Source organism: Mobula birostris, chromosome 13 (assembly GCF_030028105.1).
Source record: "Mobula birostris isolate sMobBir1 chromosome 13, sMobBir1.hap1, whole genome shotgun sequence".
Classification (NCBI taxonomy): domain Eukaryota; kingdom Metazoa; phylum Chordata; class Chondrichthyes; order Myliobatiformes; family Myliobatidae; genus Mobula; species Mobula birostris.
The window spans coordinates 62,985,065-62,997,763 of NC_092382.1; the positions used below are offsets into that span (position 1 = coordinate 62,985,065).

The 12,699-nt window shown below is 41.8% G+C and overlaps 1 protein-coding gene across 8 annotated transcripts in view; it reads right to left on the minus strand.

Annotated features, from left to right (window-relative positions):
- LOC140206901 (uncharacterized) overlaps positions 1 to 12,699 on the minus strand; it is a 50,910-nt gene that overhangs the window by 27,733 nt on the left and 10,478 nt on the right. For 2 of the 8 annotated variants that reach the window (XM_072275171.1, XM_072275170.1), the window contains one exon: positions 1,390 to 3,042. The exons of 4 other annotated variants lie outside the window; for them this stretch is intronic. In XM_072275171.1, the coding sequence (XP_072131272.1) occupies positions 1,831 to 2,634 (804 nt within the window). In that variant the 5' untranslated portion in view covers positions 2,635 to 3,042 and the 3' untranslated portion in view covers positions 1,390 to 1,830. Of the gene's footprint in view, positions 1 to 1,389; positions 3,043 to 8,353; positions 8,723 to 8,742; positions 10,772 to 12,699 lie in introns of those variants that run through there. 2 more of the 8 variants (XR_011888421.1, XR_011888418.1) reach the window with 2 other exon arrangements.

The window sequence follows — 12,699 nt, forward strand, 5'->3', positions numbered from 1 at the left end:
GGCACAACCAGGAGGTTGGTGACCAGTGGTGGGCCACAGGGATCTGTTCTGGGACCCTTACTCTTTGTGACTTTTTTTATAAATTTCCTAGATGAGGAAGTACAGAGATGGGTTAGTAAGTTTGCTGATGACACAAAGGTTGGGGGTGTTGTGGATAGTGTGGACGGCTGTCAGAGGTTACAGCAGGACATTGATAGGATGCAAAACTGGGCTGAGAAGTGGCAGATGGAGTTCAACCCATATAAATGTTAAGTGGTTCCTTTTGGTAGGTCAAATATGATGGCAGAATGTAGTATTAATGTAAGACTCCTGGCAGTGTGGAGGATCAGAGGGATCTTGGGGTCTGAGTCCATAGAACACTCAAAGCAGCTGCGCAGGTTGATTCTGTGGTTAAGAAGGTGTATGGTGTATTGACCATTATCAATTGTGGAATTGAAGTTAGGAGCCGGGAGGGAATGTTGCAGATATATAGGACCCTATTCAGAACCCACTTGGAGTACTGTGCTCAGTTCTGGTCGCCTCACTACAGGAAGGGTGTGGAAACCATAGAAAGAGTGCAGAGGAGATTTACAAGGATGTTGCCTGGATTGGGGAGCATGCCTATGAAAACAGGTTGAGTGAACTTGGCCTTTTCTCCTTGGAGAGACGGAGGATGAGAGGTGACTTGATAGAGGTGTATAAGATGATGAGAGGCATTGATCATGCAGATAGTCAGAGGCTTTTTCCTAGGGCTGAAATGGCTGCCACAACAGGGCACAGGTTTAAGGTGCTGGGGAGAAGGTGCAGCAGAGATGTCAGGGGTAAGTGTTTTCCACAGAGAGTGGTGAGCAGGTGGAATTGGCTGCCGTCAACAGTGGGGGAGGATAATTTAAGAGACTTTTGGATCGGTACATGGAGCTCAGAAAAAATAGAGGGCTATGGATAACCCGAGTAATTTCTGAGGTAGGGACATGTTCAGCACAACTTTGTGGGCTGAGGGGACTCTATTCTGCTGTAGGTTTTCTATGCTTCTATGTTAACTCTTCAGAAGCAGGGAACATGACCCATAATGTGGAAATCAGCCAAGAATGAGGAGGTTAACTACCAATGTCATTCTTCTTCAGCCCAGAGATTTGAGGGGAGAAGAGCATGTCAGACAGAATTGCAGTCAACTTGACTTCTTCAGTCTGCAGAGAATTCAAGGGAAACCTCTTCACCCACAGAGTGGAGACTATTTGGAACTCATCACCACAGGGAGAGCGAGAGGTGAACAACAGGGGAGGATTCAAAAGGACTGTCATGGAACAGAATCACTGGCAGGGTCCAGCCGGCCTGAGTTGACTGTCTACTGTACACTAGGTGTGTTATAAATTCAATAAGTACCGGAGACAGAGTTCAAAATGGAACTGATTTATTTGTCTCAGATCCAGAATATTAAACTCCAGTCCCATTAAAGGTGAATATGTAGCAGAAGAAACTCCTCCCATGCCCAGTGACCAGGGTGCAGAACTGGGTGTGGTGAGCAGCAGCAATAATTGCAGAGTTCAGCACCGACACTCTCGAAATTGCATTCAGCAACGGTGATGGATAAATATCCAGCATGCAGCTTATTGAAACTTTCTCCCCAGTGTGAACCCGGTAGTGTGTCACAAGGTTAGATTACTGAGGGAATCCCCTCCCACATTCACAGCAGGTGAACCGTCTCTCCCAGTGTGAACTCAATGATGCACGTTTGATTGAGAAGGCCGAGAGAAACTCTTCCCAGTGTCTAAGCAGGTGAACGGCCTCGACCCGGTGTAAACTCACTGGTGTCTCTGCAGATGAGATGACCACATGAATCCTTTCCCACATTCACAGCAGGTGAACAGCTGCTCCCGTATGAACTGACTGGTGTGCCAGTAGTTGGGATGACCGAGTGAACCCCTTCCCACATTCTGAGCAGGTGAACGGTTTCTCCCCAGTGTGAACTCGCTGATGACTCAGTAGATGGGATGACTGAGTGAATCTCTTCCCACAGACTGAGCAGTTGAATGGCTTCTCCCCAGTGTGAACTCGCTGGTGTCTCTGAAGAGTGGATGACCGACTGAATCTCTTCCCACAGACTGAGCAGTTGAATGGCTTCTCCCCAGTGTGAACTGACTGGTGTACCAGTAGTTCGGATGACCGAGTGAATCCCTTCCCGCAGTCTGAGCAGGTGAACGGCCTCTCCTCAGTGTGAACTGACTGGTGTACCAGTACGTCGGATGACTGAGTGAATCCCTTCCCGCAGTCTGAGCAGGTGAATGGCCTCTCTCCAGTGTGAAGTCTCTGATGTACCTTCAGTTTAGATGACCTAGTGAATCCCTTCCCACAGTCTGAACAAGTGAACGGCCTCTCTCCAGTGTGAACTCGCTGATGTTCCTTCAGTGTAGATGACTGAGTGAATCCCTTCCCACAGTCTGAGCAGGTGAACGGCCGCTCTCCGGTGTGAACTCGCTGGTGTGCCATTAGGTCAGAAGACCGAGTGAATCCTTTCCCACAGTCTGAACAGATGAACGGCCGCTCCCCGGTGTGAACTCGCTGGTGTGCCATTAGGGTGGATGACCGAGTGAATCCTTTACCACAGTCTGAACAGGTGAAAGGCCGCTCCCCGGTGTGAACTCGCTGGTGAGCCATTAGGTCAGGTGACCGAGTGAATCATTCCCCACAAATTCAGCAGATGACCAGCCTTTGTCCAGTGTGAACTGACTGGTGTGTCCATGGGTGGGATGACCAACTGAATCCCTTCTCACACACAAAACAGAGGAATGGCCTTATCCAGTGTGAACTTGCTGATGTACCTTCAGTTGAGATGACTGAGTGAATCCATTCCTGCTGTCTGAGTAGATGAACAGCCTCTCCCCATGTGTAAAATGACGGGCGTGCCAGTCGGTCAGATGATCGAGTGAATCCCTCCCCACAGTCTGAGCAGGAAGGATGATTGAGTGAATCCCTTGCTCCACTTCTTAAATATCTGGGCTGAGACAGCAAAACTGGCGTGTTGTTCTCAAGGTTCCCGTAGACAAATTCCTTGCCATTTTTAACCTATAAAAAGATTTACAAAATCCATCAATGGGTGAAGGACAGTATTTCAGATGAGATCACTTGAGTTGTCAAGGTGTGATCTGACAACACACTGTTACAGTGAAGTTCAACCCAAGTTGGAGAGAGAAATCATCTTCTAACTGGGCACAGTGCTGGTATCTGGAATGACCATCAAATTCTCTTAGTCTCCCTGTCTCATTAGGAATGGGGCATTTCTGCCATCTCCAATCTGTGACCTGGCTCAGTTTGACTCTCTCCATTGGTATTATTCCCTGTTCCCACTGAGCTGCATGGGTGCCTGGCCCCACAGTAACTGAAACACACACACACAAATAGCCAGCAGTGTATTGCATGTACCCACCACTCTCTGGGTAAAAAACTTACCCCTGACATCCCCTCGGTATCTATTTCCAAACACCTTAAAACTATGCCCCCTCATGTTAGCCATTTCAGCCCTGGGAAAAAAACCTCTTGCTATCCACGCCATCAATGCCCCTCATCATCTTATACACCTAAAAAAGGAAATTACACATTATTTTGAGGATTTGTTAGAAGTCTACAAAATTATGAGGGTATAGACAGGGTGAATGCAAGCAGCTTTTTCCACTGAGTTTGGGTGGGATGACAACCAGAAGTCATGCGTAAGTGGGGAAGGGGAAAATTTAACGGGAACATTTGGGAAAGCTCTTTACTGAAATTGTCGTTAGAGTGTGGAATGAGATGACAGCACAAGTGGTGAATATGAGCTCGGTTTCACCATTTAGAAGAAGTTTGGATGGGATCCTGGATGGTAGGTGAATGGAGGGCAATGGTCCAGGTGCAGGTGGTTGCATTAGACAGCTTAAATGTTTTTCGGCATTGACTAGATGGGCCAAATAGGCTGTTTCCGTACTGAACTACTCCATGTTTCTATGATAGAGAAGCTGGTCAAACTTGTTTGGAAGGGATACGGTCGGAGTGACAAAGGAGCAGCAATGGCTGGAGTTTCTGGGAGCAATTCAGGAGCTGAGTGATTGATACATCCCAAAGAAATGGAAGCATTGGAAAGGCAGGAGGACACAACCGTGGCTGAAATGAGAAGCCAACATCAACATAAGAGCCAAAGAGAGAGGAAACAAAAGAGCAAAAACTATTGGGAATTTTTTAGAAGCTAACAGAAGATGACTAAAAAAAAGTCATATGAGCTCAGGGCGTGGAATTATGATATTGTAGTCATTAATGAGTCTGGGTACCCAAAAGTCTGAGGCATTGGGGAAGAAATGTCCCAGGCCTCATTATCTCTTGAAAACCAAGGTCCCCTGCACCAGTCACCTTTCAACTTTTATTTTGGCAGGCACATACAAACTCTACACCCTCAAAATTTCCCTGGTGAAGGCCTCCCACTTACCAAGTGCTTCGTTGCAGAAAACAGCCTGTCCAAAACAATCTGATACCATCAAAATTGACCTTTCTCCGATTTAGAATCTCACCCCATGGACCAGACTTCTCTTTTTCCTTATTTACTTTGAATTTCATGACATTATTATCACTAATTTCTGTCACCAGCCCTGGATCATTCCCTAATAGCTTATTGCACACTTCTACATTAGGAATTCTACGTATTGATTAAGGGCACACTTGACAAACTCTACCCCATCTAGTCCTTTTACAGAATGGGAGGCTCAGTCAATATATGGAAAGTTAAAATCACTTTCTGAATTAATCTTTGTTTCTTGGCATGGTCTGCGATCTCTCTACAAATTTGTTCCTCTACATCCCTCAGATTGTTGGGTGCAATCAAGTTCCAATAATGGCTACAATATCATAATTCCCTGTCCTGAGCTCATCTGGCTTTCCTATGATGTTTCCTGCATTGTGATATACACAGCTCAGCACATTCATCGCACCATGCTCAACCATTTGATTGCTGACTCTATCTGAGGTCTGTACAACATCTGACTGGTGTCAAGAAAACAATGTCTCCCTCATTGTCACAAAAACAAAGGAGCTGATTGTGGACGGAGGAATGGAGACAGTCTAACCCCTATTGACATCAATGGATCTGGGGTTGAGAGTATGAACAGCTTTAAGTTCCTCGGCATAAACATCAACAAGCATATCACATGGTCTGTACATACCAGCTGAGTTGTGAAAGAAACACAACAGCACCTCTTTCACCTCAGACAGTTGAAGTTTGGGATGGTGCCCCAAATCCTAAGGACTTTCTACAGGAACACAATTGAGAGCATCCTGACTGGCTGCATCACTGCCTTTTATGGGAACTGTACTTCTCTTAATCGCAGGACCTGGCAGAGAGTGGTGCAGACAGCCCAGCGCATTTGTACATTTGAACTTCCCACTATTGAGGGCATTTTTAGAGACAGGTGTGTTAAAAGGGCCCGAAGGTTATTGGGGACCCAATTCATCACAACCACGAACTGTTCCTGCTACTACCATCCAGGAAACGGTACTACAGCAAAAAGACCAACAGGCTCTGGGACATCATCTTCTACCAGGCCATCAGACTGATTAATCCATGCTGATACAATTGCATTTCTATGTTATATTGACTGTCCTATGTACAAACAATTTATTATAAATTACAAACCCCATTTCCAGAAAAGTTGGGATATTTTCCAAAATGCAATAAAAACAAAAATCTGTGATATGTTAATTCATGTGAACCTTTATTTAACTGACAAAAGTACAAAGAAAAGATTTTCAATAGTTTTACTGATCAACTTAATTGTATTTTGTAAATATACACAAATTTAGAATTTGATGGCTGCAACACACTCAACAAAAGTTGGGACAGAGTTAAAATAAGATTGAAAAGTGCACAGAAAAGTCATGCTACTGTGACAATTATAGCCACCTGGGCTCGGGAGTACTTCGGAAAACCATTGTCACTCAACACAGTCCGTCGCTGCATCCAGAAATGCAACTTGAAACTGTATTACGCAAGGAGGAAGCCATACATCAACTCTATGCAGAAACGCCGGCGAATTCTCTGGGCCCGAGCTCATCTCAGATGGAACGAAAGACTGTGGAACAGTCTGCTGTGGTCAGATGAGTCCACATTTCAGCTAGTTTTCAGAAAAAAACGGGCTTCGAGTTCTCCGTGCCAAAGGTGTAAATGACCATTGGGATTGTTATCAACGAAAGGTGCAAAAGCCAGCATCTGTGATGGTATGGGGGTGCATCAGTGCCCACGGCATGGGTGAGTTGCATGTATGTGAAGGTACCATTGATTCTGAGGCGTATATTAGGATTTTAGAGAGACATATGTTGCCATCAAGGCAACGTCTCTTCCTGGGACGTCCATGCTTATTTCAGCAGGACAATGCTAGACCACATTCTGCACGGGCTACAACAGCGTGGCTTTGTAGACACAGAGTGCGTGTGCTTGACTGGCCTGCTGCCAGTCCAGATCTATCTCCTATTGAAAATGTATGGCACATCATGAAGAGGAGAATCAGACAACGGAGACCACGGACTGCTGAGCAGCTGAAGTCTTATATCAAGCAAGAATGGACAAAATTTCCAATTGCAAATCTACTACAATTAGTATCCTCAGTTCCAAAACGATTAAAAAGTGTTATTAAAAGGAAAGGTGATGTAACTCAATGGTACACATGCCTCTGTCCCAACTTTTGTTGAGTGTGTTGCAGCCATCAAATTCTAAATTTGTGTATGTTTACAAAATACAATTAAGTTGGTTAGTAAAACTATTGAAAATCTTTTCTTTATACTTTTGTCAGTTAAATAAAGGCTCACATGAATTAACATATCACAGATTTTTGATTCTATTGTATTTTGGAAAATATTCCAACTTTTCTGAAAATGGGGTTTGTAGTATAAATTACATAATGCACATTTAGACGGAGACGTAACATAAAGATTTCTACTCCTTGTGCATGTGAAGGATGTATGTAATAAAGTCAATTCAATTCACCCTCTCCACTAACTGTTCTGCCATTCCCACTTCAACTTATTTTAACCACATCACCCTTCCCCCCACACTAGCACTAGCAATCCTTACCACTAGGATATTATTCCCCTTTTGTTCTGTTCGCCTAACGAACAAATCCCCTCTCATCCCTTTGACTTTCCTCTGCCAGGTAATCCCCCCAACAGTTTCCTAAGTGGTCCACCTGCTGTTGTGCGGGATAGCAACAAGAGTGCTCTGTGATGGCTATTTAAACTCTTTCCCCTTCCTGACTCTCACCCAGTTTCCTGTGTCCTGCACCTTAGGTGTAACTCACCTCTCTTCATGTCATATCTCTCACCTCCTCCAACTCCTGGATGATCTGGAATTCATCCATTTCATGTTGTAACTCCTTAAAGTGCAGGGTTACAAGCAGCAGCTGGATGCACATCTTGTAGGTGAGGGCATCAGGGGCACTGGAGGTCTCCCCACCTTCCCACCAATGTCCCTTCTAATTTGTAATGACCAGTGTGCATATAAATCTTGTACTGTGCATTTTTACACCCAGCGATAACATGTGCACAGTGAATTTTATATAGAGAGGTATTAATTTTAACAGCTGTCGATAAGAACTTTGATCTTCTCTGGGATCGATCGAGTTCATCTGCACTCTCACACAACCTATGTATCCGGCCTGTAACGGGTAATGAAGGATTTTCTCCCCAGAGCTTTTGCACATTTTCCATATGTACTTTGCTTGCTAAATTGCGCTTCGAAAGTCAGATTTCCAAATATCACTCCACTTCTTCCCACTTGCAAATTCTCCAGCAACTTCTGCATCGCCACAATACACACAGGTAACACCAGTTTCTATATTGGACATAAATATTTCTCCTGAACCCTCCTGAGAAATTGAGGATATATATAAAAAATCATTTTGAACCTATGTAACCTCTGGTTAAAAGAATAATTGGGACTGAATAGGAACGTTTGAACTGAAGTAAACTCTGTCATCAGCAGTTAGCTAAGACAGGCTCATTACCAGTTCTCTGCGGCTTGCAGAGAGACAGACTGAGAGATGATAACATTATACATTGTACCCTCGTTTGAGTACAGAGAGGACTACTCGCTGATAAGGACAGGAATGAACATCTGCCTGTAATTAAGTCAGGGCCTTGCAAAGGGAATAACTGATTTTCATTTTTAAAATCTTTTTTATTAATTATTATTAAAGATCAACAAAATTATTATTAAAGATCGAGGATCAAAAGTTTGACTTCTGATTTTCTCCAAACTAAGACATAGCATCACCTGAGAGAACCATTTTATCAAAGTAGGAGCAGAAGCATCTTTCCATTTCAACAAAATAGCCCTTCTGGCCAATCATGTCACATGTTGGTCCGATAGAGAAATACCCTGAATACATTGAGGGATTTTACCAAACAAAACTGTCAATTTATGAGGTTATAAATTAATTTTTAAAACTTTAGAAATTGTCGAGAAAATAGATTTCCAAAAATGTTTCAATATAGAACACGACCAAAACATGTGTGTCAATATAGCTGTCTCAGTTTTACATCTATCACACTGACTATCAACATTCGGAAACATTTTTGACAGTCTCTCCTTTGTCAAATAGTAATGATGTACAATTTTAAATTGAATTAAAGAGTGACTGGCACAGATCGAAGAAGAGTTAACCAACTTCAAAATCCGCAATCAATCCTCTGTTATCAAGGTCATGTTAAGCTCTGTCTTCCAATCTTGCTTAATCTAAAGTGAAGGGTAATTATGCTGTTGTAACAATAAATTATAAATTTTCCCAATAAAACCTTTCACAAAAGGGCTCATTTTTGAAATAAAATATAACAGGACAGAATCCTGTATATATGGAAAATTACTTAAATATTCTTGTAAAAGAGACAGACCTAAAGATATTGCAGGAAATGTGAATACAAGAGAGAGTATTTAGTTGCTAAACTCTCAAAAGACATCAATCGGCCATCTTGGAACAGATGAATGAAGCAATAAACTCCTTTATTCCTCCAAAGAAGAAAGGTAGGATCTCTTAATGAAGGTTTAAATAAATAATTTCAATAAACTAAAAAGTTTAAATTTTTTGAGATCAAAAAAAATTACGAAACTGGAACCAAATTCATAATGACTGCTTAATCACAGGATATAAATTTAATTCAGCAATTTTGGCCAGTTGTACAGGTATAGAAGGTCCTAATAATGAGGTTAAATGAAACTGTTTCACAGCTTTCAATTCCAAATTAACAGCCCAATAATACATTCTTAAATTAGGCAGAGCAAGACCTCCATCCTCTTTTAATTTTTGTAAATGATATATATCAATTCTTAGTCTTTTATTTTTCCTGTCATGGTCCGGACCGTGAAGTCTGCATTCCGGTTAATGGTCCGGTCCATCAACCCTTGCTCCAGGTTTTCCTGTCTACCCTGTTTCTGTTCCTGTTGAGCACTAATTGAGGCAGCTATTTCTCGTTGGGGCTGGCTACATTAATACCTCCAGAGACCAGGGCATGGCTGCCAGATATTCTTGTCCTTACTCCTTGTACCCTTTCCCCTGCCTTCTGTTTCCACGCCTGAAGCCCTGCCTTGTCTTGCCGGTAACTCTCGCCTCGCCTCGCCTCGCCTGTAGTCTTGGAGCCACCCTGTACCTAGCTCCCTTCCTGTCCCTTGCCTCTGCTGGGTAAGTAAGGCTGTCTTGCCATTACCCTGCGGTTGGCTCTGTCCCTTCCTGTCCCTAGCCTCCGTTGGGTAAGCCAGGCTGTATTGTCATTACCCTATGGTTGGATCTATCCTTTCCTATCCCTTGCCTCCGTCGGGTAAGCCAGGCCATATTGCCATTACCCTACGGTTGGTTCTGTCCCTTCCTATCCCTTGCCTCTGTTGGGTGGTGATCCACGCCCTGCCCAGGAGGAGCTTCAAGACCCCAAGCCTTGAGCCTCACCTCAAGTCTCCAGCCTCCAGCCTCGCCTCAAGTCTCCAGCCTCCAGCCTCACCTCAAGTCTCCAGCCTCCAGCCTCGCCTCAAGTCTCCAGCCTCGCCTCACCTCAAGCCTGAAGACTCCAGCCTCGTCCTGCCTGCCAGCCAAGTCACGTCCTTGCCTACTTGTGGGGTCTGAGCCAGAGGCAAGACCCAGGTTCTGGATCCTTCTCCAGTATCTGGCTCGGAGTCCAAGCCCGGGCTGCTAGCTCTCTTGTCCAGTCCTGTTCTGGGTTCCTGGTTTTTGTGTCAATGTCCTAGCCCTTGCCCTGTATCCTAGTCCTGTCCCTAGTACTTCAGTGTCTGTGTCTTGCACTTGGGTCCGTTCCCAGCCACCACCTTATGACAATTCCAAACAAAAGATGAAATAATAGAGTTAACCTGATCAAAAAGCTTCTTAGTTAAAAAAAGGGATATTTTGAAATACATATAAAAATTTTCGTAAAATCATCATTTTAACTGCATGAATTCGGCTGGCTAACAAAAGTGTAAGTGGATTCCATCTACAAACTTTAAAAGGAATGTCATCATATATAGAAGCAGAATCATTTAGAGGAAATAATTCATTTTATAAAGGTTTAATTTATATCTCGAAAACTTTCCAAATTCGTTTAATAGTTTCAATAAACTAGGAATGTATTCTTCAGGATTTGACATATAAACTAAGAGATTGTCAGCATAAAGGGAGATCTTATGAATAGTCCTATTTATGAAAATCCCATGGATATCTTTAGCTTCACAAAGTGCAATAGCCAAGGGTTCCAGCACCAAATTAAATAACAGGGGACTTAGTGGACATCCTTGCCTCGTACCCTGCGAAAGCCGAGAAAAAGGAGATCTGCAATTATTGGTAATAAGTGTAGCAATAAAGCTTTCAGATATCATTCTAATCCACTTATTAAAATTAATACCAAAGCTGTATTTCTCCAAAACGTTAAATAAGTTTTCCATTCAACTCTGTCAAATGCCTTTTCAGCATCGAGAGAGACAATGCATTTGGGGAGTCTTAGAAAAGAATGAATATATAACATTTAACAGTCTCCGAGTGTCCGAGAAGGAATAACGGCCCTTTACAAAACCTGTTTGGTCCTAAGAGATCATTTTAGCTGGTATATTCTCCAGCCTATTAGCCATTATTTTTGAAAGAACTGTAGCATCCTTATTTAATAATGAAATAGGTCTATATGAAGCACAGTGTGTAGGGTCTTTATCTTTCTTAAGAATTAAAGAAATAGAAGCTTCATAAAATGTGGGAGGTAACTCTCCTATCAAAAAAGAAGCTTTAAGCATTTCCAACAAATATAGAGAAAGCAACTTTTCATTCTTTTATATAATATCCTACAGAATAACCATCCAGTCCAGGAGCTTTACCAGATTGCATTGGAAAAAAAGCTTTCTGAATTTCATTTTCAGTGATAGGAGCATCAAGAGTTTGTTGATCATCAACAGAAATTTGAGAAAAATTGATCTTTTGTAAACAGGCATTCATTTTAGAAGGATCAACTGAAAACTGAGATTTATAAACGTCAATGTAAAAGTCTTGAAAATTTGTATTAATGTCTTCATAATTACATGATAAACTACCATCTCTCTTCTGAATTTTTAAAGTGTGTCTTTTGGCTGTAGCTGCTTTTATCTGAGATGCTAACAGCTGATTATTAGCATCTCATTATGACTATTATTAGCAATGATGCCTACCTTTCCGATTTCACACTCTACTGATATCACCGACAACATTTTTGGTTTAAATCCTTATCAGAAGGGATTAATAGCAACTATTTATGACATAATTATGAAAATACAGCCAGGTAGATCTGATAAATTTAAAAATGAATGGGAAAGGGAACTTCAACTTCACTTACCTATATATCTTCCTCTATATGGGCTAACTATATTATGATACAATTTAAGGCAGTGCATAGGGCCCACATATCTAAAGTTAATCTAGCTCGTTTTTACTCCCATATAAATCCTATTTGTGACAGATGTCACTTTGAGGTGGCTTCTTTGAATCATATGTTATGGTCCTGCCCTCTCTTGGAAAAATTCTGGAAAGCTATTTTTGATATTATTTCAAAAGTTTTGCATTTTTATTTACAACCCCATCCTATTACAGCAATTTTTTGTTGGCCAATGATGGAACATAGACCTTTATCCTCTTCAGCCTGTCAGATGGTTGCCTTTGTTACATTAATGGCCAGAAGGTCCGTTTTATTGAATTGGAAAGAGACCAACCCCCCGACTACATTTCAATGGTTTTCCCAAACTATATCATGTTTCAATTTAGAAAAAATCAGAAGTGTAATTTTTGATCCTTCGGTTAAATTTGAAGAGACTTGTAAGCTATTTATTCAACATTTTCATATGATGTAGTTTGACCTTTTCCGAATCCTTTTTACTAACTTAGAATATGTGAATAGAGGAGCTGAGCTGACGACATTAATGAATGTATTCGATCTAATCTAATATATTGGTTTTGTTCTGTTTGCTTTTCTGGGGGGTTTAGCAATTAGTTCTATTTTTTAGCTCTCTTTTGATTTTTGGGGTTCTTCTTTGCAACATCCCTTTCTTTTTATTTATTTTTTTCTTCATGATTAACTATATCGAGAGTTTGGAAGTCTATTACACATGTACTATTTGTAGTACTTTGTATATGTTTATTAACAATAAGGTAATTCCAACCTCTTCATATCACTGTTGTTATTATGTTTATGAACTTGGTAGTCATAGTCATACTTTAT